A 27,504-nucleotide genomic window follows, 5' to 3' on the forward strand; every position below is an offset into this window, starting at 1 on the left:
CCAGTTTCTGATGGAGAAGGAAGCATAGGCAATTGCAAAAGCAGCCTTCTCCCAGGACGCACACAATTACAAGCCGTAAGTGTACATCACCAGACGTCACCCACTTTCATGTCTTGGAGAAGGGTAAGTGGTGCTCCAACTACCTTTCCCTGTGCTTGCCCATCCTCCTTCTTCAATGCCTCCAAGGGCTATCCAAAGAAGAAATGTCTTCTTTTGGCTTTGGAGCTAAAGAGAATATTTGTTGTTTTTTGTGTATTTTTCAGGCTATGTGGCTATGTTCTAGATAGAAGATGCCAGCCACAGATGCTGGCAAAACGTCAGGAAGCAACCCTTCTAGGACATGGCCACATAGCCCGAAAAACCCACAAAAAACTATGGATGCCAGCCATGAAAGCCTTCGACTTCACATCAGAATATTTGTTACTCCTTATACCTGTTATACCCCTGCACACACAACACAAACACACAAAACCAGCCACACTGTTACCAGCCTATCCTGTGTGACGTTGACTCATCTTCCCAAAAACAGAATCCAAGAGGGCTCCAAAGTTTAAAGGTGGGCACAGATTTATTTTTCAGCCCTCAGATTCATAGGTTAGCAGGGGGGAAACAGCAAAGTGTATGACAGTATAGTAAATACACAAGTTACTATGAACATGAAATTCAGTAACAAATACTGTAAGAAACGCTGCATTAACATAAGGCTAGCCATAATCCAACCTAGATAGCAATACTTAAAAAAATAAAAATACCATAATATCATATTGAGGAGGGAGCAAGCTTGTTTTCTGCTGCTCCAGAGAACAGGACCCGGAACAATGGATGCAAGCTACAGGAAAAGAGATTCCACCTCAACATTAGGAGGAACTTTCTGACAGTAAGGGCTGTTTGACAGTGGAATGCACTTCCTCGGAAGGTGATAGAGTCTCCTTCCTTGGAGGTCTTTAAACAGAGGCTGGATGGCCATCTGTCAGGGATGCTTTGATTTGGATTTCCTGCATGGCAGGGGGTTGGACTGGATGGCCCTAGTGGTCTCTTCCAACTCTACGATTCTATGATTCTATGATTCTATGATATTAGTTAAATAATCACCAAAGACACAGAAATGCAGTAATACAATAGAAAATACAATAATAATTTTAAAAAATCCACAATAGTAAATTTTTTCCAGACTGGTCTTCTAGCAGGTGCCACCTTTTGGGGGGTTGTGGGTGCCAATGTCAGTTTTAAAAAAAACCTCCCCTGAACCCTAAGATGTTGGTCATTTGGGGAGCTGATGGTAGAGGAAAATTTTCCACATAGTCCTTTGGGGTGGGGACCTGTCTCCTTTAAATTCTCCAACCCTTCCAATCCCCCCACTCCTCAGCTTGTGTTGCAACCACCGTTGGCACAGTGGCATCCATCCCCTTTCCTAGCCAGGGGTGACTGGTTCTCTTGCCCTACTGGTGTCCCCACGCCAGTCCCTGGGTGCCAAGGGGTCGCAAGGACAGGACAGAGGAGAACATGCAGACAGGCCGAGGGCAAGAGGTGAATGAGTCTCTGCCCCTGCCTCTGCTTCATCCTCTCTCTGGCATCAGAACTGGTTCTGCATGCTCTCTGAAAGCCAGCCTCATAGTAGGGCCCACCGTACATTTGTTACTCATCATCTTCCTTGTTATGAATGCTTCTGTGTATTTTGGGTGGGAGGCTATGAAAAAAAGAGAAATCTTCTAGACTCAAGGATGAGGGAGAGAACACACTGCTCCAAAATACAGTCGTCCCTCCGAACTGGTAGCTTTGGAACGAACGGTTACCCCATAAATTCAGAGGGACAACTGTACATCTTTACATGCAATGGCATCTTTCTCCTCCCCGAAATACAACAGAAAAGAGTCCTAAGAGGTGACCTCTCTACTCAGCAGGGGCTAGAGTTCCCTCTGGCAGCCTGCAATCCTGGATTTCCCTTTGGGGTCATGGCATCAGCCGGAAGTGATGGCCTTTCAGTCCCATGGGGGGTTTATTTGCCTGGACAAGATCAGAGAAAGCAATTGTTGTTTTTTTGACTTGGCTAGCCATAAACCGATCTAGAGAGCAATATTTACAATAATAAAAAATGCCATAGTATCATACCATAGTATCAAACCAGTACAATAATAACAAAAGATGCAGCAATGCAGTACTGCAATACCAAATACAATACTGATTTAAAACAAACACAATAGAACCATTTGGGAACCAGAGGTGATGGTCTTTCAGTCCCATGGTGGGATTGTTTGCCTGGAAAAGAACAGAGAAAGCAATTGTTGTTGTTTTTTACTTTGCTATCCTCCCCTTTTGAACGCCGTAATATTTCAAATGGACATTCTCCCAACTAATGATTCTATAGCTCACCTAATGAAAGGCACAATTGTTCAAGAAGATGGAGGTGAGCACGTTCCATCTCGTATTCATGACCTTAATGACACTGGCTGCTTGCCTGCAGAGAACAGACAACAATTGTCACGTCACCATATAGGTTGGCAGAAAAGCTTGTAGGATTGATATTCCTGCATCTAGTCTCATCAAGTGGAATGGAATCCACTGACCATTTCTTCCCCAGAAAGAAGGAAGAAACAAATCTTACTTTAGTGACATTGCGACCCGAGTTATGTCATATAGCCCCCGAGGTGTAAGGATGTCCTCTGCGATGAAATTTGAAAAGATGGCATGAAAGTCAGGGATCCATTTGTCTCACTTTTCTGTCTGGTCCATGAAACGGATAATTATCGCAAGGCAACTGAGTGCACTTATCTGAGGAGAGAAGGACATTCTAGGCTCAATAAGGGGACACCTCTTGCGGCTGATCAGGACAGACCTTGTGTGGGAATGGTCTCCTTACCTTAATCCCAGACTCTTTCCCTGCCTCAACAGGGAAAGCGCAAGGTCCCCCACGAATCGCGCAAATCAAGAGGCATACCATCTTATCCACATTGCATTTTGATGACTTTAGCACACCCATCTGTAGGCCAAGACACTCCCTGCCAAGAGAAAATGGAAGAAGAGAGAAATCACATCCTTATTGGGCTACTACACCCAGAAAGGAGAAGCTGAAGACCCCGGGGATTTGTCTGAGAGGAGGAGGAGAAGAAGAAACAATCCATTTACGTGTCGTCTCCTTCCAAGACATGCTGTATAAAGGTGTCCAGATAGTTCTGGGCGACGGTGTCTGCTATAACCAATGGCATTATACCAGGGGAATGGGAGAACTGTTTGCACAGACTGTGTAGATGTGATTTCATCTGGCAGGGAACAAAAACAGGAGCGGGGAAATTAGGTAACTATTAGGTCTATGGAAGAGGTGCCCTGAAGAGGAAGATGCCTTCTTGGTGGAAGCAGGCAGGCTAGTGAGCGTTAGTGTTTTTCCAAGGAATACAGTGCCTTACCTCCTGTGATGACAAAGGAGAGCCTTCGTAAGGGATCAGACCACGTTCATTTTGGGTGCTGTGTGGAGAAACAAAAAAAGGTGAGATTTCGAGTGGCAACCATCAGATTTTTAATTATTTATTCATTATCTAATGAAAGGGAAGGGCAAGAGAGAGAGACGTGAGTTGGAAGGGATGGTTTCTCAACCGTCAGAGGAGAAACAAGACAAATGCCCCTCTTTGCCAGACATACCATTAAACCTGGGCAACCCAAGGGCACCTTTATGTGCCACTCAGGGCCACCATCAACAATAGCATCTGAAATCATTGCATTTTCAGTCCTCCCAGTTGAGAACACATTACCTTTATGAACGGGACGATGGATAATACATAGCTTCCGTTCCATCATTGTCTAAATCCTATACACAACAACAACAACAGGTTTATTGATTAGTCAACTGACCATATCAATGATAAAATACATAATATCAAGATACACACAGAGACAAAGCTGAGTCACTCCTTGAATTCATATAAAATTAATTAAAAAGTTACAACACGCGTAAATAAAAGCACAAAAAAGTTAAATAAAGCAAATCTAATAAAATCCTATAAACAATGGGAAGAGACGTGAAAGGGTGTCCATAGGGTCCAAGGGGGTGGTCTTTGGTTGGCCCTTATTCTAAATTACCTTTTCCAAAGAAGGAAGAGAAGGGAGAGACCCTGTTTAGTTACCTGTAAGATGACGGGTGTATTGGGATTAAATGTGCCCATCTCTGGGGGTTCTGTCTGTATTCTGTGAAGACAAAATAGACAACAGAACCGAACAGAAACTCAGCCAAAGAAAGGCCAGGGATTCCCTTTTGGCAGCCATTCTTTTTGCAGTTTTAAGGTACCTTTGGGAGTGATTCATATTGGCATTGCGTTCTTCCCTGTCTTGGATGACTGGGGAATCATTTTCCAACGGCAGAGACCCCTAAAGGGAAAAGTAGAATGCATTTGGATGCCTCTAACCACTGAGCAACCCATGATCCTTCAGGACTGCCATATATACTCACTGAACTCTGAGAGGTGTTCAGATTAGCAACACAGCCATCCCCTGCCTCTGGAAACCTGGGGAAAAAAGGGGAAATTGATTAAAAGCATCTGTCACACTTGGGGTAATGTTTAGGCTTGCTTTTCTAAGAATTATATATTGATGCCTCAATAAAGATGTTGCTGGACCAGACTTAAAGCTTGGGTCGTCCACTTGTGCAAGGAGAAAGGTGGGCTATCAAACCTACTCAGTCCCAAAATGTGGTCCATCAGGTGCTTTGGACTTCAACTCCCAGAAGCTCTTGCCCATGGGATCAAGAGTCAAGATCTCTAGAGATCTAAAGTCCAAGCCATTTGGAAGACCAAAGTTTAGGGATCACTGCACTCCATCCATCAATTTTGTTCCCAAACATATAGAAACCTTTTTAGCAATAGCCAGCCTTGATGGATTGTGAATCCCTGCTGCCTTCTGATGGCCTTTTGTGCAATTGCACTTTCCTCTGCAAGTGATGGTTTTTCATTGCCCTTCTAGAAAAGGAATGCAGCAGCTTGGAAACAACACAACAACAGCAAAACAACAACAACACTTAGGGAGCTGGATAAGTTTAGCCTGGAGAAGAGATGGTTAAGAGGTGATGTGATAGCCCTGTTTAAGTATTTGAAGGAGTGTTACATTGTGGATGGAGCGGACTTGTTTTCTGCTGCTCCAGAGAATAGGACATGGAGCAATGGATGGAAGCTACAGGAAAAGAGATTCCACCTAAACATTGGAAAGAACTTCCTGATGGTATGGAAGCTGTTCGACAACAGAAGACTGTTCAGCCTGGAGAAGAGAAGGTTTAGAGGAGACATGACAGCCATGTTTAAATGTTTGGAAGGGTGTCACATTGAGGCTGGAGCAACTTTGTTTTCTGCTGCTCCAGAGAATAGGACACAATGGAGCAATGGATGCAAAAAGGATTCCACCTCAACATTAGGAAGATCTTCCTGACAGAAAGAGCTGTTCAAAATAAAAGGGCAATGGAATAACGCTAACAGAACCTTTTAAAAAACACTACGTTGCAAGCTTGGATATACATAACAAGTCCACCAGTTTTGATTTCGCGTGATAACACAATGTAACAAATTGTTGTTCAAGATTCCTTAAAAAGTCCTTCCCATAGGAAGCTGGACAAGTCACACTCTCTCAGCCTCAGGGGATGGCAATGGCACACCTCTTCTGAACTAACCTTGCCAAGAATACCCCACGACAGGGTCGCCTTAGGTTGGGAAACAATTTTAAGGCACACAACAGTGGTTCCCAAACTCTGGCCTTGGATCCCAGAATCCCAGACTGAGACTGACAAGTTGGCTGAGGCTTCTGGGAGTTGAGGACCAGACACCCAGAGTTTGGGAGTCACTGGCACACAACAACAACAACAACAACAACAACAACAACAACAAACTTTAAGGGCAATCAACATGGCACAGTGGTTTGCGCAATGAACTAGGACTCTGGGGAACCAGAGTTTGAATTCTTAGGCAAGTCACACTCTCCGCCATAAGCCAGAAAGGACTTGAAGGAAATAAGGGCTTACATGTTAGGACTCGGAGTCCCTGGTTCCTGGGTTCCTGGGTTCCTGACCCCTTCTTCCTGTGTAGGAATAGACCCTGGTTCCTGGGTTGTAGCATGATTAGGCCCTCCGTTTTTGGAGGTTTTCAGAGAAGACCCCCTGGGTTGCCTCCAGCAGCTAAGGAGCTTTTCTGCCTTTGTTCTCATCCACTGCAATGGATAAATGAAAGATAAATTAGGCCCACCAGAAAAATTAGGATGGCCAGGCACACAAATCCCCCTCCCCACGCTTGACCTCTCCTCCTCCTCCTCCTCCTCCTCCTCCCACTCTCTTTGCAATGACCCCTAGGCATTCTGGGCATGGTGCCAGGAAGACGCCAAGATGAGCAGGACCCTTTCTGAACTGCCAACTTCCAACCTTTGGCCCAAGCAGCCCAGAAGCCAGGTCAGAAACCAACTGTTGGGTTCAGAACCATCTGGGGTCTCTGGAGCAACGATGTAAACACACATCCAGGGCAAGAAATGGAACCTTTTGGCGAGAAAATTCTTGTCCTGGCACTGCTCCTCTGCCATGAAGGGTGTGTGGGTGTATGCGTATGTGTATACAGTGGACTCTTGTTATCCGCTGGGGTTTGGTTCCATGATCCCCTGTGGAGAACAAAACCCGTGGATGCTCAAGTCCCATTAAATATAATGACATAGCAAAATGGTGTCCCTTATAAAAAATGGAAAATCAAGATCTGAAATTTGAAATCCATACTTTTTTGGAACATTTTCAAACCGCGGATGCTTGAATCTGCGTATAAAAAATCCATATAAAAGAAGGGCCGACTGTGCGTGTGTGTGTATTCTTCTTTCTTGGCTTTACTTCGCAAACGAAGATTCAGGAAGGACCATCCATGCTTTCTACAAGCGCGTTGATGATGTTGGATGTATCCTTGGAGCCTGTGCAATGGATTTTTCTGGTGGAGCGCAGCATGCACAGAACTGGCCTCACCCTTTAGACCACAGGTTTGTCTGCTGAGGCCTTCACAAGCATGGACGGTGGCAGCGAGGTCCTCGGGTTGTAGGTTTGATTAGAGTTTCCTTCTCTTAGATGGTTGAACATGCACCATCTGCCCGGGTTTGGGATTACACGGTTAAACATGCACCATCTGCCCGGGTTTGGGATTAGAGTTTTCCTTCTCCTAGGATGGTTGCCATAAGGCTAGAGAGCCCATCCTGCCCTTTGGCGCTCTTGGTCAGACCCTTCAGTTGTGACCTGTCTGGCATGGGAGGCCCTACCGGTGGCTATTATACCACCCCCAGCATAGCTCACAACTTCATTAGGGTACGCAAGCCTCTCCCCCACACAGTCAGAGCATAGCTGGAGGGGAATAGGAGTCCAGAAGATGACATCTAAGGAGGGAGGAGCCTCTTCCTTCAGGCTAGCCCTGGTGGATCTGGGTCTGCTTGATCACTCACTCTCAGGCCGGAAGATGACAGTTAAGGAAGGAGGAGCCTCTTCCTTCAGGCTAGCCCTGGTGGAATATATATATATATATATATATATATGGGAGGAGCAAAGCTTGCTCTTTCCTATTTTATAAAAGGGATGCCGTTTTAAAACAATGCTGTTTTTATTTGTGTCTTAATGCTAGTAGTACTGCATTCATTTTTAAAAAAACTTTGGACTCAGTGTTCTAGCTTTGTCTTCTTAAATATATTGCAACCCGCTTTGAATCCCATTGGGGGAGAAAGGCGGGATGGAAATCCTGGAAATAAATAAATAAAATGTCATTTTTACTACCCAATTGTATGGAGTAACTATACACACACACACACACACACACACACACATTTCTACCCTGTAGAAGCCATGCCGTTTCATACCGATACAATTGCTGTGGCTCCGTCCCACAGAATCCCAGGATTTGTAGTTTCACCAGGTCTTTTTGGCCTTCTTTGCCAAACTACAAAGCCCAGGATCCTGTAGGATGGGGCCAGGCAAGGCAGACTCGTCTTTGCTGTGTCTTCAGCTCTTGGGGCGCCCCACATTTGTGGGACAGTGAGAAGGAATGTCTACATATTATCATTATCCACTTTTGTGAGATGTGGGAGGCATGATTTGTAGGGAGGCCACCATAGCAGCATTCATATTGGCTCCTTACTGAGAGTTTATCGCGCCAAACTACCATTTTATATCTTTCTGGTCTGCAGAGAAAACCGCATTTCCTAATGCCCAAAAAACAAACACACACGTGTTTCTTGTGCAGAAAATGGGTAGAAAACAAGATCCTTGGAAAGGTGAGGAAGACGACATGCCCCCTTGACCCCTGCCCATCATGGCTGGCCGTCCAGGGGGGTGATGCCTTGATGGCACTTCTTAGACGTGTCATCAATGCATCCCTTAGGGAAGGTCATGTAACATCTGCTTTAAAAGAAGCAGACCGCTTCTGAAAAAGCCTTCCCTGGACCCCCTGACACGAAAAACTATAGGCCTGTATCCCGTCTGCCATTTTTGAGCAAGGTGATCGAGAGGGCTGTCGCTCTTCAGCTCCAAATGGTCTTGGATGAAGCCGATTATCTAGATCAGTGATGGCAAACCTATGGCATGCATGCCAGAGGTGGCACTCAGAGCCCTCTCTGTGGGCACATGTGCCATCATCCCAGCACAGTTTGCCAGAGTTTGTTACTAGAAAGCCAGAGGGACATGGCACTTTGCAATAAATAAGTGGGTTTTGGGTTGCAGTTTGGGCACTCAGCCTCGAAAAGGTTCCCCATCACTGATCTAGATCCATTTCAAACTGGCTTCAGGACAGGATATGGGGTGGAGACTGCCATGGTCGCCTTAACTGATGACCTTTGTCTAGGCATCGACAAACGGAGTGTGACCCTGTTGGTGCTCCTAGACCTCTCAGCGGCATTTGACACAATCGATCGTGACATCCTCTTGGAACGCCTGACAGAGTTAGGAATCGGAGGCCTTGCGTTGCAGTGGTTCCATTCCTTCCTCTCGGGCAGGTTCCAGAGGCTGATGCTCGGGGACAGTTGCTCCTCAAAAACAGCTCCTCAGGTTGCCATCCTGTCCCCGATGCTATTTAACATTTATATGAAGCCATTGGGAGAAATCATCTGTAGACATGGGGCGGGGTGTTATCAGTACGCAGATGACACCCAAATATATTTCTCCATGTCTGGGGCATCAGCGATGATGACAGATGGCATTTCTCCCCTCAATCAGTGTCTTGAGGCAGTAATGGACTGGATGAGGGAAAACAAACTTAAGCTGAATCCAGACAAAACGGAGGTACTTACAGTAGGGGCTCCTAAACCAGGTTTTGGGCTGCAACCTCCAGTCCTAGAGGGGTTCACGCTCTCCTCGAAGGATTGTGTTCGCAGCTTAGGGGTGCTCCTTGATCCATCGCTTCAGATGAGACATCAGGTGAATGCGACGGTCAAGAGTGCCTGCTATCAGCTTCGGCTGATACGCCAACTGCGCCCTTTCCTGGAATTGAATGTCCTCAAAATGTAGTACATGCGCTGGTAAGCTCAAGACTTGACTTTTGCAATGCGCTCTACATGGGGCTATCCTTGTGCCTAGTCCGAAAACTTCAATTGGTACAGAATATGGCGGCCAGGCTGATCGCTGGAACATATAGGAGTGACCATATAATACCAATATTAAAGTCACTCCACTGGCTGCCTATTAGTTTTCAAGCTATGTTGGTTATTACCTTTAAAGCCCTACATGGCTTGGGCCCAACCTATCTAAGGGATCGCCTGCTTCCATATAATCCGCACCGTACTCTCAGGTCCTCTGGGAAGAATTTATTGCAACCTATAAAAACTAGACTGACTGCAACTTCCCAGAGGGCCTTTTCTGCAACTGCTCCCAGCCTGTGGAACGGCTGGATGGGATCCGTCAAATCACCAACTTAGACAGCTTTAAGAAAGCTGTCAAGACGGATCTCTTCCGGCAAGCCTTTCCAGAATAAACTACTCGGCCAAGTGGTGATTGCCCCCCCAAACATATATATTATGACTCTGCCACTTTTATTGGTTTTAATTGTTATGTAATTTTAAATCCAATAATAACAATAATAATAATAATAATAATAATAATTTATTTCTATTTCCCGCCTCTCCCTGCGGATCGAGGCGAGATTACAGCAGTCAGAAAATTTCAACAATAAATACACATTTCAACAATATTAAATACATAGCATAAAAATATATATACATTACGGTCAATACAATACAGCTGGCTGACTCTCCGTAAAAAACATACAATACTGACAGAGGCAGGTTTGGTGGGTAGGTTCACCGGAAGAGATCCGTCTTCAGTGCCTTCTTGAAAGCATCTAAGGTGGTAATGAGACGGATCTCTTCTGGCAAATCATTCCACAACTTGGGGGCCAAGGTGGAAAATGCTATGTGAGAAGTGGTCACTAGCCTGGTATTTACGTAGTCTAGTGATTTCTCCCCAGTTATTCTGAGGGTGCGGGGCGGATTGTGTAGGGAGAGGCGTTCCCTCAAGTAACTTGGGCCCAAGCCATTTAGGGCTTTAAAGGTAATGACCAACACTTTGTACTGCGCCCAGAAGCTAATCAGCAGCCAGTGCAGAGATTTTAGTATTGGTGTTATATGGTCAAACCTCGATGCTCCGGTGACCAATCTAGCTGCTGCATTTTGAACTAATTGAAGCTTCTAAACTTGGTACAAAGGTAGCCCCATGTAGAGCGCATTACAGAAATCTAAATGAGAGGTTAACAGTGGAAGTACCATTGCTTCAAGGTCCTTTTGGTCCAGGTAAGGGCGCAGGTGGCATATCAACTGAAGTTGACACCAAGCACTCCTAGCCGTCGCATCTACTTGAGATGACAACTGCAGAGACAGATCTAGGAGTACTCCCAAAGTACGCACTTCGTCCTTTAGGGGAAGTGTGACCCCGTGCAGGACAGGTTGGCAAAGTTCTCTGCCTGGGCCGGGGGGTCCTATCGCTAGTACCTCCGTTTTCTCTGGATTCAACTTGAGTTTGTTTTCCCTTGTCCATCCCATTACCGACTCAAGGCAGGCATTTAGAGGAGAGATGCCATCCTTGGTCACTGCAAGAGTCGGAGACATAGAGAAATAGATTTGGGTGTCATCAGCATACTGATAACACCGAGCCCCATGTCTCCGGATAATCTCTCCCAGTGGCTTCATGTAAATGTTAAATAGCATGGGTCCCTGAGGGACCCCAGATATCAGCTCTCTCTTGGAGGAGCAGCTATCTCCCAGTCTCACCATCTGGAATCTACCCAAGATGTAGGACCGGAACCACTGGAGCGCAATGCTCTTAATGCCTAACTCCCTGAGGTGTTCCAGAAGGATACCATGGTCTATGGCATCGAATGCCGCTGAGAGGTCCAAGAGCACCAACTGTTTACTGTTTAATTGTCTTTTGGGGGGGGGATATTTTGTATATATGGATCTATTTTAACTCTTGTAAGCGGCTTTGATTGTTTTTAACAAAAACTGGGATAGAAATAAAAGTTTTAAAGTTTGTTTAAAAAAAGTTTCCTGCTCAAGACGCTGCTTTTTCCTGTTCAGGAAACTGTTTTGTTTTTTTATTTTATTATACAAATAATATACAAGTATACTACACACTCTTACCACCCAAAGACATAATATATAACAATCTAAAAACATACATTAAACATACCATCAAAGACAAATTACAACCGATCTTCCAGTTCACAACATCCGTAACCTAGCTTCTGTTATCCTGTATCCTGAATTAAAATTATCTAGGAAACTGGGGTTTTGCACAAGAAAAAACCTATGTTTTTCCCTGTAGAATAATTTCCCCATAACATTTCAGGACATTCAAATACGGAGGAGAAGGCTGCAGAGAAATATTCATTTTCTTCTGCAGTGGTGAGGAAAGCGCTGCAATTATTTGTTCTCCTTTGCCAGGATGAAATAATCCCCTGACTCAGAACACCAGCCCCTGACTCTTGGCTACTGGGATGTAGCCGGGGGGGGGGGGTTCTTGGGGTCCGGACCCCCCCTTCCATTAGAAAAATGAATGGTGTGTGCTGCTGCGCCGCCGCGCCCAAGCCCCATTATAATGGTGGCACTTAGTCTGGACCACCCCGCCATTCCTAAAATCCTGGCTATGTCCCTGTTGGCTAGGTATACACCCAAAATATTAAGACATCCATACCATGTAACACCCCACATCTATTGGAGCTGGGGTACAATACACAGAAGACTGCCAGCCAGGAAGACAATGGAGTTTATCACACGGGAGGAATTTCTCTTCATTTCGAATGAAAAGAAACTGGGGCCAGAACGCATTCATGTGAATTCGCTAGTTCAGTGAATTTACGTGAATTTGAATTGCGTTCGAACTGACTCCCCATTGCCAGGAAATAGCTTGCCATTGCCCGAAATTGCATGTGGTAGTCTATCATGCAATAACATTAAACTTCATGATTGCATTCGGACTGACTTCCCATTGCCCAAAATTGCATGTGGTAGTCCATGATGCAATAACGTTAAACCCCATGATTGTGTTCGGATTGCCATTGGATAATACTTCCAATTTCCCTTGTCTGATAAACTCCCACTTGGAATATTGTGTCCAGTTCTGGGCACCACAATTCAAAAAGGACATTGAGAAACTGGAGTGTGTCCAAAGGAGGGCGACTAAAATGGTGAAGGGTCTGGAGACCATGCCCTATGAGGAACGCCTTAGGGAGCTGGGTATGTTTAGCCTGGAGAAGAGAAGGTTAAGGGGTGATATGATAGCCCTGTTTAAATACTTGAAGGAATGTCATATTGAGGAGGGAGCTAACTTGTTTTCTGCTGCTCCAGAGACTAGGACCCAGAGCAATGGATGCAAGCTACAGGAAAAGAGATTCCACCTCAACATTAGGAGGAACTTCCTGACAGTAAGGGCTGTTTGACATTGGAACAAAGTCCCTCGGAGTGTAGTGAAGCCTCCTTTCTTAGAGGTCTTTAAACAGAGGCTGGATGGCCTTCTGTTGGGGATGCTTTGATTTAGATTTCTTGCATGGCAGGGGGTTGGATTGGATGGCCCTTGCGGTCTCTTCCAACTCTATGATTCTATGATTCTATCTATGATTCTATGATTCCAAATACAAAAGCTGGTGGAGGAGTAGGAAAATTATTTTTAAAGTGATTTTTAAAGAGCTTTCTTAGACTGTTTTCAGATGGTTTGTATATTTAATGTTTTACCCTTGTGTGGTTGAGAGGCTCTGTCTCAGAGGAAGGAACTGGCAAAGCTACCTCTGAGCCTTCCTTGCTTAGGAAAACCTTCATAACAGCATCTCATTATATCTAGTGGCATAGTAAAAACGGGTCCCTGATATAAAATAACAAAATGAAGGCTTGCTTTTTGGAATTCATATATTTTCAAGCTGAAGTTGTGGATAAAGGAGCGGTGGATATGGAGGGCTGAGTGTAAAATAAAATTAAAACAATGAAATAAAACAATTTTGGCATGTGGAGATACGTGGAACGAGACCAGACTTTCCAATGCAGCTTTCATGTGCCTCTACAGCTGGTTGAAGGGGACCAAATCCAGTCGCCAAGCGATCTGGTTCCTTTTTACCAGCCTTAGAGACCCACATGTATATCTATCCACTCCTTCCTTGTCTCTTCTCTCTCTATATATATTCTTTCTTTCTGATCCAGAGTTGTTTAGCGTTCCTGTAAATTGGCGACGGAGGTCCATTCTGGCAGGATTCCCATCCCAACAATACATACTTCTTAACATTCCATAACTCTGGCCGACTCCATATGGGGATATGAAGAAGTATGTAGACTCAGGAGGGAGGAAGAGGGGAGAAACTGATGGATCCCCTTGCCTTGGGTCTTGCAGACAAACCGGGCCAAAACCCTGCAAAAACAAGACAAGAAAAATCTGTTAGTTCCTGGAACTTATCTACAATCATAAGGGTTTATCACACAAAGATCGGGAGTTTATCCCATGAATATCCCAGCAACAATCACATAATTATGCAAAATGATTTCACATAACGTTGCACAAAGTGGTCAGAAAGAAGAATTGAAGCGCATCTTTTTACTTTCAGGATTTCAGCAACAATGCATTTCCAATATCACTTTATTTGCACAATTGCATGTGATAATCATTTGCACAATTACTCGCCATTTTTGCTTCATTTGCAGGATGCTTCAAATGCACTTTGTGCACTTTGATCTCTTTAATGCCCCAGTGTCTGCCAAAATCTATACATTAGATGGCCCTTGCTGGAGAACCTAGATGTTCCTAGAGGAGACACTTCTCTAGGCATTTGTAGGTCCTCCAGCATGATTCTATGATCAAATTCTGGCCAGTGTTGACCATAGAGTTGTGCTGGAGGACCTGGAGATTCCTGGAGAGTTGCTCTCTTACGTAAAAAGAATCACATTTTAAAAAAATGAACGGTTATTCCACATTCATAGGGAACCCCAGCGAATGTGGAGGGAACACTGTAGTTTATCCTCAGTTAACTCAGCAGGGAAGGAAGGGATGCTGTTCCCTGAGCTTTGCCAGGAGGCTCAGGCAACAGCAAACTGCTGCAGCATCTCCTAGTTGTTGTGTTGTATGTGTGTATACAGTATATTCTTGTGCATTTCATGTGGTAACAAAGCCGGGCTAGAGGAACTTAAAAGATCCCAAGCCCATAGGAGCTGCAAGCTAGCGCCCTCCAGGTCAGTGGGTCAGTGGATCCCATCCAGGTTTTAACACCAACTTCAAAGGAGTTGTCTTAGGTGCTGAAGTCTATCCATCCACTAGGCTCAGCCCCTTGGATAGCTCCTTTAAAGTGCAAAGGGAAAAGTGGACCGGAGTTAACATCCTACTGACATGGAAGCATGCTCTCCGTAAAACCGGAGTCTAATTCTCGGCCGTCTCCATCTCTTTCCACTCCCCAATTGCGAGAAGATGCTCTTGCCAGTTCTCATCAGCCTGGAGGGGATCAGCGGTAGGAAAGGCCTTTGTGTGCCAAGAAGGGAGCTTTGTCACGCTTTAACTTTCTGACCTTACATGACCAGGATTTTGCATCTTACCTCCCAGCTGCCCATTTTTAAGCACGGCCATCTGCAGAAAGATACACATCCTTGCATTTTTTTCATGCCATGGTTCCTCTTATGCATCCTATGCAATCCTGGGGGTCTTGTAGTTTGGTGAGGCACTAGAGCTCTCTGGATGAGATGTCAGAGTACTCCTCCCTAAACTGCAAATCCCAGGTTTCCATAGGATTGGAACCGCTGCATTTAAAGTGCTATAACTGTAAGTGTATGAGTCAGTAGTGGTTTGGATGTTGGACTATAACTCTGGAGGCCAGGGTTCAAATCCAAGCTCAGCCATGGAAATGCAATGCATGACTTTGGGCAAGTCACATTCTCTCAGCCTCACGGGACAGCAATGGCAAACCCATTCTGAAGAAACATATTAAGAAAACCCCATGACAGGTTGGTCTTAGAGTCGCCGTAAGTCGGAAACGACTTGAAGGCACACAACAACAACCGTGAGTGTAAAAGGGCCCTAGGTCTGTCTTTGAGAATCCAGAATGCAGGGCAGATCCATCGACTCAGGGGACATCTACACTGTACAAATAATGCAATTCAACACCACTTTAACTGCCATGGCTCCATCTTTGAGATTTGTAGTTATGTGAGGCACTACCACGCTTTGGCAGAAGGCAAAAAACTTTGTAAAACTACAAATCCTGGGATGTCATAGGATGGTGTTGCAGCACTTAAAGTAGTGTCAAAGTATATTATTTCTACAGTATAGATGCACCCTAAAACTTTGTACTTGTACAAGGAAAGCTTTCCACGGATGGACACTTGGTATGTTGCAGGACCCATCTTTGGTGCATCTGTGCTTGTGTGGGGAATAGTCCTTGTTAATACAGCCATCCAACACTCCATCAGAGAAAAGTGAATTTAGTTCAACTTTGCATTTGAAAGCAACATATTTTCAGAGAAATAACAATTCCTGAGACTTTCTAAACAGTTCGGATGGCTATGCGAATGGATCCTGTGGCACCTTGGAGACCAGCTGTGTATAAGAAGTTGTAGCATAAGCGTTTGTATGAAAGCTGACGCTACAACTTCTATTGTGCAGTTTGTCTCGACAGTGCTACAAGATCCCTTTGCAGACTGTTATTCCAGACTCATATAGCTATGTCTCTGAGTCCAAACTATTATATACTAAGAAGACTCGCTCGATATGCATTCACTTTAATTTACACAACCAGCCCTCCGTTTCCAGATTTTATATCCACTGAATCAAGCATCTATGGTTAGAAAATATTTTTAAAATATATAACTTCCAAAAAGCAAACCTTGATTTTGCCATTTTATACTAGAGACACCATTTTACTGTGTCATTGTATTTAATGGGATTTGAGTATCCATGGATTCTGCTATCGAATGGGGGTAATAATAATAATACCCCATTGTATATAATAGGACTTGAGCATCTACAGATTTTGGTATCCACGGCGGGTTTTGGAGGAGAGGTTTGTGCTGAGAATTTTATTCATTTTAACATTTGGCATCCCTTCTTCCAATGTTAACCTGCAAGTCCTGTGGATGCAAAGCTCTCTGCAGCACTTGCATGGCCAAATATCCAACCTCTGCAAGGTTGAAACGGTGGCATTTTCACCTAAACCAGCAAGGTTTCTTAGCAGTCCTGCCAGCTTTCAGAGGGGCATCGAGTGGGTCAGGGTGGCTTTTGTTGGGTATGTGTGTTGTTCATTGCAGAGTGTTGGAAACACATAAACTGAGGAACCTGCAGTGTGATCAAGGTGAAATTAGGGGATGGGAGGCCAGCGCGACATAGTGGTTTGAGTGTTGGACTATGACTCTGGAGACCAGGGTTCGAATCCCAGTTTAGCCATGGAAACCCACTGGGTGACCTTGGGCAAGTCACACTCTCTCAGCCTCAGAGGATGGCAATGGCAAACCCCACTCTGAAGGAATTTGCCAAGAAAACTCCACGATAGGTTCACTTTAGGGTTTGCCATAAGTTGGAAATGACTTGAAGGTGCACAACAACAAATTCCTTGTGACTTAGGAAGTCAGGAGAAGGAACATTAAATCTATTGCTTGCTTCTCAGCAGAAGGTGAATGCAGAGTACAGCAGAGTAGGTTTTTTAATATTGTTGTAAGCCGCATCAATCTCATTAGAGATGCAGGGTATAAATAGATTTATTATTATTATTATTATTATTATTATTATTGCAGAGTGGAAAGTGAGCCCTGGAACCACACGATTGGAGAGGAAAGCTAGCCAAGCAAAGACAGAGACCCTCTGGGGAGCCTTTGGAACCTGCTGCAACAAATCAATGAATCTTTGCCAATTATAGCAAGAAGCAGCTGTATTGGCCAAGCACAGAGATTCACACCCAGTTCTTTTCTCTTAACCTGGACCTTAGCCTGCCAAAACCAGAGAATTGGCACCTTTGTCTCCTGCCTAAAGGTGACCCATGAAAACCCGAGACTCTGTGCCAGGCCCTGAGATCTGGCAACCCCGTTTGTGGATAGTCTGGTACCCTGTTATGGCTGGCCTTGCGCTCACCGGACAAATGCAAACATGCCATGCTTGTAAAAAGCAGTATGTCAAATAAACTTAACAACTGCCTGGGTTCATAGCACTGTCTTAAAAGGCATGATCTGCAGTAAGTCAGGTGGACATCTGCAAGTCATGCAGCTGCAGGGCTTGCGGGATGCAAGCTGTAATTAAACCTCCGTTAATTAATTAAACTTGGGGGGGAAGGATATTCTTTCTCCCCAAATCCCTGCCACCCCAAATTATATTTTCCCTTCAATTCCCCAGATGTTTAGCACTGCAGTAATATAAAGTTCCAGTTGAGCATCCAAAGCAAAGGGATGCAAAGACAAGATCCCAAGGAATGCAAACCCATCAAGAGCTCAAGGCGTGACTGATTTTTTCAGTGTCGCCTTCTCTGCAATGCTAGGAATTTGGGAAATTTCAAAGGTTTAGGGGCAAAAACCCCATTTTGCACACACACACACACACCTGCCTGAGTGTCAAGAACCTCAGAGGCTTGCACAAATAAAAATACATGCAACCGTTCTTCACATGTCTGGTGACAGATCTTTACATTGGCAACGCTATCTATTCAGGCGGAGTCTGGACATTGAACCTTAAAAGTAAAAATGGGATCCTCCAAAATAAGGACGATGTGTCCGGAGATTGTGATATTTGTTGCTGTACTCTTTATTGTACATGTGTATCCCAATTATATCTTTGATTGCATCTGCACTGCAGAATGAATGCAGTTTGACAGGGCTTTAACTGCCATGGCTCCATGGTATGGCATTCTGGGGTTTGTAGTTTTAGCCTCCTCGGTCAGAGCAACCTGGTGCCACCTCAAACTTAAAATCCCAGGGTTTCATGGAATGGAGACAGGAACATTAAAGTTGTTAAAATGGCTAAAATTGCTTGCTTCCTTCAAGAAGAAAATGAGCCAAGAATAGCATCCTCAGTGTAACCACAAGCTATGTGTGAATATGTCACCAACAGGATTCCAGGTGACAACATCCTGATGGATTGTCCCAACCGCACCAGATCCATTGAATCAACAGGGATTTAGTAACTCCACAATTGGATCTAAGCTTTGTAAATCCCAAATCACTCTTCTATCCAATAGAATAATACCATCTGAGAGCTGGAAAGGGCTGCAAGGGCCAGCTAGTCCAACCCTCTGCCATGCAAGAAGACACAAACTGAAGCACTCTTGAATGACACATAATAATAATAATATCCATCCCAGGGTGACCACATGTCCCCCTTTTCGACCTTCTGTCCAGGAGGAATGCCAAAACGTCCTCCATTTTGAGCATGGCTAAGAAGCATGGATTTATATTTCTATGAGTGTCTTTTGCTTTTGTTTGGGAAGGTCCTCCATTTTCCTTGGCTGCCCTACATTTTGCGGTGTCTCGTCCTCCTTTGAGGTGAGGATGTCACCTTGGTCCAACCTCTGTTTTAAGCCCTTGAAGTTCAAGAAGTTCTTCCTAATGTTTAGGTGGGATCCCGTCCCTTGCAATTTCAACCCAGCCGAAAATAAGCCGGCTTCACTTTCTGCAAGACATCCCTTTGGATAGAATTCAAAGATATAGCCGTGTTAGTCTGTAGAATCAGTATGCAGGGAGATCTTATAACACCTTTGAGACTAAGAGAAAGAAAGAAGTTGGCAACATCAGGTTTCCTAGGCTTAAATCTACTTGCTCAGATGCTTTTGGACCAAGTCTAAGAAAGCTCATGCTGCCAACTTCTTTCTTTCAGTGAGTCTCAAAGGTGCTACAAGATCTCTCTACAGACTGATCCCTTCAGGTAACTACGTTCATTTAATTATGGCTATTTAACTAATTTAATTTGTATTTTATAATGTTGTTGTTTAGTCTGACAGTAGGGACTGGGGTTACCCTGGGAAGGGGATTGTGTATATGAATGTATGTATGATATATGTTGTAGAGGTTGGAGGGTCGCATGGAGACGGATGAGATGGATTTTGTCAATTTCAGACCAAGTTTAGGATTCATAAGGAGGAGATTGGAAGCGACTCTGGAGGGCAGGGAGGCCGCTTCAGAACAACAGCAAGGCACTCATCCAAATCAAGGCATTGATGAAGTTTCTTGGGGAACTTGCCAAAAAGCCAGGCTGGATGAAGAGCAAAAACACACACGCACATATGCGCACACATAGCCATGGCCTTTTGCTGCTCGGCATTTGCTATAAAAGGAAGTCTCTCACTTTTTAATCCCATCTCTTCCAAGCGCTGACCCTGGCTTGTTTCTGCTGCAGCTAGTCGGCCTAAAAGAGAGAGGTTCCAAGTTTCACTACTCAATGCCTTCTTCTCCTCCGCCTTGGCTCTGGTCCCTGCTTCTTCTACTAACCTCCCCTCCTCCTTCCTCCGCCACCTCCATCGATCCCATTATATAGAGACTGCATTAGCCACTTTATCAGATGAACACATTAAAAAAAAAGAAATTGAGAGCAAGAGAGGAGTGGGTTGGAGCAGAGAGACAAACAGGGCGGCTGCAACGAAACGGCGCTGGAAGTTTGTCAGGATACACTGCTTTAAATCGACACGGTTGGAGGATTGGGAAAGCCAAAAAGGCCATTGCTTGTTCAGACGCACCAAAATGAATTATACTTAGAACGGGAAAAAGCGGTCTAGCAGAAGAGACCATAGTGCCACTGGGGTCAAAAGAACAAAAAATCAAAACCTTGGAAATATTATTACTATTATTATTACTATTATTATTGGATTATCATGCCTTGGTTCTTCCAGTTTGCACCAGTCATGCCAGTCAGGGGATTCTGGTAGGAGTAGCCCCCAAAAGGCAACTTTTCAAGCTCTGCAGAAACTAATATTATGCGATGCCCAAATCTCACCAGTCAACAAAAGCAGCATCCTTTTTCCTTCTCACGCTTCTGACTCTCTAAAGGGGCAAAAAAAAGCCAGGCTGGATAAAATAAAACAAACAGTCAATAAATAACAAATCAAAACTAAAACCTCAAGCAGTCAACCCAAAACAAAATGGGCACCTCAGATACAGGCCTGGTATTAGGCTTACACTCTTGGAATGAACAGAAACCCTGAATAACCATTAGGCTCTGTCTATATCTCTTTTGTCACCGATGAGTGTTAACAACCAAGCAATACAAAAAGTGTATTCTTTCATTTTTGTTTCTACATTTAAAAAAGAGAATATTCATTTTAAAGTACTGCTGATGCAAAATGGTCTTTTCCATTGGAGTTGCTCCAGTCCCGGTGTCTTAAGGCCTGGGGTTCCCGGAGAGCAAAGTAACTTGTCCTCCTATTCCCACCCCAAATACAAAGACTGGTTCACTTTGCATGCCAAGGCTACATCACAGGACTATATATTCCCTGAACCCCGTCTTAACAGGGAATCATGGATCCCAGCAACTCATGGGGTGAGACTAAAAAAATTGCAGGTCTCCAATGGATTCTGCTTTACCAAATGAAACCGGAGAGGAGTCCCCTCAAAGTTGCAGACTGCAATGCAACCGGACACTTGATCTGTGCCTTACTTGGCGGTGACACTTTGTCAAATTCGGAGAGTTGGCACCCGTGGGAAAAGGAGGGACACAACATTGCCTGGATCACTGCAAGGCAAGCACTCCAATTGCTCTGCATTCTGCCACACGTCTTTCCACTGACCCTTCGGTGTGCCATTGCCCTCAAGAGCAATGATGTGTCACTACACATCACAACACTATGCTACACATCCCATTTTTGAACCCTAGCACATACCATTTAAACATGTCCCTTAAAAGAATCCCCCCCACACATACCTTCTCTCTCATACACATACATGCATCTTTTAAAACACATACATATACATGCATCCCTTAAACACATACACATACACGCATCCTTGAAAACTTTCTTTCATGCACATACATGCATGCTTTAAAACGAGGCCAGTCCAAAATGAGGGACCCCTTCCGTCCCATGCTCCGCTCTCATGCTCGCCCTCACCTGGACCTATCCCATCTATAGGATGCCGACATCCCTTATATATTTATATATACATATTGATATTGTATAGGATGTGCACAACATTTGCAAGACCAGCTCTGTGCCGGTGAAGGTTAAACACGCCCCACTCTTCTGCAGTGCCCAGCAATGTGTCTCCCCCATGCTTCATGCCTTTGCTCATCTCTTCCACCATCACCACCATCACTCCCTCCCAGCCTTGGGTATCACTTACAGAGGGCAAATGCCCATCCTCTCAGGCCAGGGTCGGTGGGTGGCCCAGGCCCTGGGGCTTGCCAAGAGCAATCTCCCTCCGGCTTCAACCAGTGCTCCTCTTGACTTTGCCACAGAAAACTCGTCTTCTCCTCCTGCATTCCCTTCCCTGGAAGCTGGCTGGCTGGCAGTATAAGAGGCGGCGGCAGAAGCAGCAGCAATGCCTCGCACAGATCAGCTTGAGAAGTTCCTTCCTTGGAAAGAAGGGGAGGGATTTCGAAAGAAGGGAACGAAGAAGACGAAGAAGGAGGCAGGCCACATGGAGAGTGTGCTGAGCTTTGCAGGGGTTCCCAGGTAGAAAGGAGGTGTGTGATGTCCCTTCTCCTTCCTTCCTTCCTTCCTTCCTTCTTTCCTTCCTTCCTTCCTTCTTTATTTCTTATTTACCTACTAAAATATTTATATCCCACCTTGTATCCAAAGATCTCAGGATGGTGTGCCACACGACGTCGGTTCAGGATGATAACCACTGCGTAAATGTATCCATCCATTTTGCACCGTAAAACCGTTCCATGCAAAACCCATTGACGACTCGCACATTTCCTTCTCCTGTAAAGAATACTCTTCCGACAGACTTCTGTGCCTTTTAAGAAACCCCCAGCTAAAAAATAATGGTAATTATCAGCTACCCATCTCAGCCCGAGGCGTGAAGACTTTCTCTCCCCTCTTTCTCTTTCATTTGCTCTCTCCCTCCAGCTGTCAACCGATGGAAGTTTGCACAGACTTATGCTAATGAAACCCTCGGTGTCTTTATTAGCCGGCAAATATTGTCACGGACGGACGTGCAACCGGCAGGACAAGGCGGCACGCTGGGCTTTCTCCTTTTCACCGGCAGTGTGCAAAGCGTGGAGGCCCACTGGAGCTGACAGGTTGATGACCTTCTGGCCTGGAAAGGTTGGGCTTGGTGGAATAAAAACTCACTCATTTCACAAAAAACTTGGCAGATGCGGGATGTAGACGCAGGGCCTATTATGGTTGCCAGAGATCCAGGCATGGCCTTGGCATGGCCTTGGCATGGCCAGCACCAGCAGCCCAAGGGCTGCTGCACATGGGTAATATTGCCTCGGATTTTGCATCTATGAAGAGGCTAGCATAGAGATTGCAGATCCAGTTTTCCATTTGTCTGTGCCCTTGTAAAAGTGTGCCCTTATAGGACTGTAAGAGCACCAGGATACCATCTGGTCTGAAGGCATATGAGGCTATGAGAACCAGCATGGTATAGTGGTCTATATATTGGACCAGGATGCTGGGAGACCAGGGTTTGAATCCCTATTCAACCATAAAAACCTACTGGGTTAGTTTTTTGTGGGTTTTTTGGACTATGTGGCCATGTTCTGGAAGAGTTTATTCCTGATGTTTCGCCAGCATCTGTGGCTTTGGCATCTTTTTTCTCTGAAGATGCCAGCCACAGATGCTGGCGAAACGTTAGGAATAAACTCTTCCAGAACATGGCCACAAAACCTGAAAAAAACCACAAAAAACTATGGATGCCAGCCATGAAAGCCTTTGGCTTTGCCTACCTGTTACTTTGAGCAAATCGTACTTTCTCAGCTTCAGAGGAAGGCAGTGTCTATCCCCCTCTGAACAAATCTCACCCAGAAACCCCCATGAGAGGTTTGCCTTTGGGTAGCCACAAGTGAAAAACAACTTGAATGGAAAAGACAACCATATTTCTGGAGATCCAGCGTGGAGGAGTGGTTTGAAAGCTGGATGATGCCTCTGGAGATGAGGGTTCGAATCCCTGCTTGGCTGCGAAGACCCACTGGGTGACCTTGGTCAAGTCACATTCTCTCAGCTTCAGAGGAAGGCAAAGGCAAACCCCTCTGAACAGACCTTGGCAAGAGGCTGCCCTTACGGTTGCTATAATGACTTGCAGGCACACAACTCACACGGTTACATACAAGCGACACACAAGGCTGGGTCCGGTCAGCATTTGTATGGGAGACTCCCTGGCCAATTGTAAAGGAGAATAGGGTCCTTCAAACCTAGAGACGGAAGAGACCCCAAAAGCCATCCAGTCGAACCCACTTCTGCCATGCAGGAATGCACCATCCAAGTGACACATGGTCATCCAGCCTCTGTTTGAAAACCTCCAAAGAAGGAGGCGTCTTCTACCATCAAATAGCTCTTACTCTCAGGAAGTTCTCCTTGGAATCTTCTTTTTCCTGTAGTATGAATCCATTGCTCTGGGTCCTACTCTCTGGAGCAGCAGAAAACACGCTTCTCCTATCCTCAGCATGACTTGGACCTGAGCCTCGTAGGACTTTAGAGGTCATAACCATCCTCTGAATTGCTCCTGGAAACAGACCAGCAGCACAATGGAGCTGTTGCAACAAGGGAGTTGTGTGCTCCTCGTAGCCAGGGCCCATTAGTCATTTGGCTCCTCCGTTCGATCAATGAATTGGATAAGAGGCTCCTGAGACACAAGCGATCAAGGAAAAAACCACTGCCTTGAGAATGATGGAGACCTGGGAGAAGGGAACTCCAGGACTTGCATGCACAAACCTTGCCATCACATATATTCTATACCATGGGTGGACTTCCATGATGTTCCCCATGAAAGTAGCATTTGGCCAATGAGGAACTACAAGATCTCTCTACACCATCACCATCACCATCACCATCATCATCATCATCATCATCATCATCTCAAAATGCATCTGAGGAAGTAGACTGAAGTCTAGGGAAGCTCATGCTACCAACATCTTTCTTTCATTTAGTCTCAAAGGTGCTACAAGATCTCTCGACATACTGATTCTAGAGACTAACACGGCTATATCTTTGAATGGAATTCGCTGATCTACTTGAGAAATGAACAGAAGGATTAGACCAGAAGGTGAGGAAATATAAGTCTCTCTCTCTCTCTCTCTCTCTCTCTCTATATATATATATATATATGGACTGCCACTCCCAGCATTCTTCAGCATTGGCTAGGCTGGCTAAGGACATGATGGGAGCTGTAGTCCGACAATACCAAGACAGACACAGTTTGCCCACTCTTGGGCTGAATCTTCACTGGAGAAATAATGCAGTTGGACACCGCTCTAAGTTCCATGGCACCATGCCTATGGAACCCTGGGATTTGCAGTTTGTTGCGGCACCTGAGAAATAACATCTTACAAAACTACAAATCCCATAATTCCTAAAGGGGGGGCCATTCTAGCCCTTCCTAGAAAGGGGATTCCAAAATTTAGGGGCAGCCACCGAGAAGGCCCTATTTCTCTTGTGTCCCCTTCCAAGGCTACCATTGAAGGCGACGGGACCGAAAGAAATGACATTGCCGCTTCTTGCGCGGCTCTTAACAAACATGCCAGTCTTGCCAGACATACTCTGTGTGTGTGTGTGTGTGTGTGTATATATATATAAAAAGAGAAACTTGCAGTGACCTTAATCCCAAATGCCGGCCCAGCATTTCCAAAGAGGATTGCCTACTGTCCTGATTGTGTCAAGATAATCCAGAAAAATGGCCATTATTCTCTGAAATCAATCTCTTTGCAGAGATGCAAAAGGGTCCAGAGCTTAAGTATATGAAACTAAGCACCCAAGGACCGCTTTCCTTAAGGAAACACAACCGTTCACAGCCGATCGTCAGAATACACCGTCTTCTAAGCGGATGGTGACTCCAGGATCGCAGGGATGGCATATCCGTTCTGGGTTTTAGCCTGAACTTTAAAGGGGACCTCCCATGTGCTGAACCTATTTGGGAGAATAGAGCAGAGAAGTCCAGGAGAGATCCTAAAAAGTTTGGATATCCTTTGCTACTGATAGGATGACCAGGACTTCTTAAGAGGGGAAAAAGTGTATCCCTCTGAGACTGTTGCCATCTATCTATCTATCTATCTATCTATCTATCTATGAACTAACTAGCTAGCTTCTCTATATTATCTGTCTGTCTATCTGTCATCTTTGTATATTATCTAGCTAGCTATCATCTCTGTGATCTATCTATCTATCTATCTATCTATCTATCTATCTATCTATCTATCTATCTATCTATCATCTCTGTGTATTATCTTTCATTTTTGTGTCCTGTCTGTCTGTCTGTCTGTCTGTCTATCTATCTATCTATCTATCTATCTATCTATCTATCTATCTATCTATCTATCTGTGTCTAGGGCAGGTAACAACAACAACAATAAAGGTACTGGAGCTCCCTGGATGAAATTTCTACATGCACTCCCCGTCCCATGCTATAAATCCCAGGATTCCCTGGGATGTTGCCATGGCAGTTAAAGTGGAATATATAGCATTATAGCTGTGTGGTGTGAATGGATTCTTAGGATCGGACTTAGGACCTAATGACAGTCATGCTTTTCCTTGCCTAAATGCAAGGCCTCCCTGAGGCCTCTACTCCTGCTGTCAGGTTTTTGGAAACAACAGGTGTGTGCCTTGTGCGATTTATGAGTGCGGACGCATGGAATCCATGACAGGTGGGTTTGCCAGTCAAGAAGCAGCTGTTGATAGCTAAATGCCAAATAAACGTATTGATTTCCCTTAACCCTGTCTTTCCCTGGAAAAGTAGCAGACTCTCCACATCCATAAGGCACACATTTCAAACACCTGGAAATTTGGGAACCACTGCCTTACAAGAAAGAAAGATAGAAAAATTGGATGGATGGATGGATGGATGGATGGATGGATGGATGGATAAGATGAGCCAGTGTGGCATAATGTTTTAAGTGTTGGACTATGGCTCTGGAGACCAGGATTTGATTTGCCAAGAAAAACCCAGGATAGTTTTGCCTGACCTGAAGGCACACAACAACAACAAGTCACTCTCTCTCAGCCTCAGGGGAAGGCAATGGCAAACCTCTCCTGAACAAATATTGCCAATAAAAACCCATCATCGATGCCAGCCACAGATGCTGGTGAAACGTCAGGAATAAACTCTTCTAGAACATGGCCAAAGAGCCAAAAAACACACAAAAACCCCTATAAAACCCATTATATGTACACCTTAGGGTTGCCATAAGTCGGAAAGGACCCAAAGGCACACAACAACCACCAGTCCCATGCTCTCATTCTCAGGAGAAGACAAAGGCAATCCGACTTTGGACAAATCCTACCCAGAAAACTCTAGGATAGGTTCACCTTAGAGTCGCCATAAGTCAGGAACGACTTGAAGGCACACAAGAACAACAGCAGCAACAATTGCAAGACCATAGTTTTTTGTGGGTTTTTCAGGCCATGTCCTAGAAGAGTTTATTCCTGATGTTTTGCCAGCATCTGTGGATGGCATCTTCAGAAGATGCTGGCGAAACGTCAGGAATGAACTCTTCTCAAACATGGCCACAGAGCCTGAAAAACCCACAAAATAATATGGATGCCGGCCATGAAAGCCTTCAGCTTCACAAACTGCAACGCCCCTCGCCTCAATCCAGCCCTTCCATCTCTGGAAGGATCCTTACAAAGGCCCTCCCAGTTGTAAAGTGTGGCCAAGCTCCCAGTTTGGCCAAGGATGGATAACACCAGTTTGCACGGCATGGAAATGGAAACTCATGCGCCAGAGAAGGCACACCAAAAAGGCACTAACCTTCCTACCTCATCCTTGCTACACCGGGCCCACCATCGACCAGACAGGGTCATTCTTCCATATTAAAAACCAGAAGTGGAAGCCCCTTGGAGGCCAGTGTCCCAGGGCAGAGGCAATGCTTTGCTTACGTACGCCGGGGCTGGGACATACCTTTCCCTCTTTTCCACCCCTCTCCACTCTCCAGGCTTTGCAATGTTT

General features: G+C 45.0%; 1 protein-coding gene across 7 annotated transcripts; it reads right to left on the reverse strand.

Moving 5' to 3' along the window:
• Window positions 1–609: 609 nt before the first annotated feature.
• On the reverse strand, window positions 610–27,398 carry LOC149305022 (uncharacterized). Of its 7 annotated transcripts, XR_016271838.1 has the most exons (14): window positions 27,307–27,398; window positions 19,751–19,810; window positions 13,195–13,858; window positions 5,993–6,177; window positions 4,439–4,493; window positions 4,277–4,356; window positions 4,116–4,176; window positions 3,744–3,799; window positions 3,402–3,459; window positions 3,124–3,257; window positions 2,858–2,996; window positions 2,603–2,769; window positions 2,371–2,455; window positions 610–2,256 (listed from the first exon to the last, which is right to left on the reverse strand). XR_016271838.1 is itself a non-coding variant. In XM_089478731.1 (9 exons), exons 3-8 carry the CDS (start codon window positions 13,276–13,278, stop codon window positions 3,746–3,748), a joined length of 519 nt encoding a protein of 172 aa, XP_089334857.1. In that variant the 5' UTR covers window positions 13,279–13,858; window positions 19,751–19,810; window positions 27,307–27,398; the 3' UTR covers window positions 3,268–3,459; window positions 3,744–3,745. The 7 variants fall into 7 exon arrangements, 1 of the variants encoding a protein (XP_089334857.1); XR_016271837.1 differs by lacking the exon at window positions 3,124–3,257; XR_016271840.1 differs by lacking the exons at window positions 3,124–3,257; window positions 19,751–19,810.
• Window positions 27,399–27,504: the final 106 nt, after the last annotated feature.

This window comes from Sceloporus occidentalis, unplaced genomic scaffold (assembly GCF_023333645.1).
Source record: "Sceloporus occidentalis isolate IW3139 unplaced genomic scaffold, rSceOcc1.0.p SCAF_13, whole genome shotgun sequence".
Lineage (NCBI taxonomy): Eukaryota > Metazoa > Chordata > Lepidosauria > Squamata > Phrynosomatidae > Sceloporus > Sceloporus occidentalis.

Excerpts from the sequence above, each read along its gene's own strand:
- LOC149305022 (XM_089478731.1), bottom strand. The coding sequence starts at position 13,278 with ATGAAGGTTTTCCTAAGCAAGGAAGGCTCAGAGGTAGCTTTGCCAGTT. Across the intron at positions 6,178-13,194 it reads AGCCTCTCAACCACACAAGG|TGGATGAGAACAAAGGCAGA; the intron begins GTAAAACATTAA and ends TATCCATTGCAG. Across the intron at positions 4,177-4,276 it reads AATATGAATCACTCCCAAAG|AATACAGACAGAACCCCCAG; the intron begins GTACCTTAAAAC and ends TTGTCTTCACAG.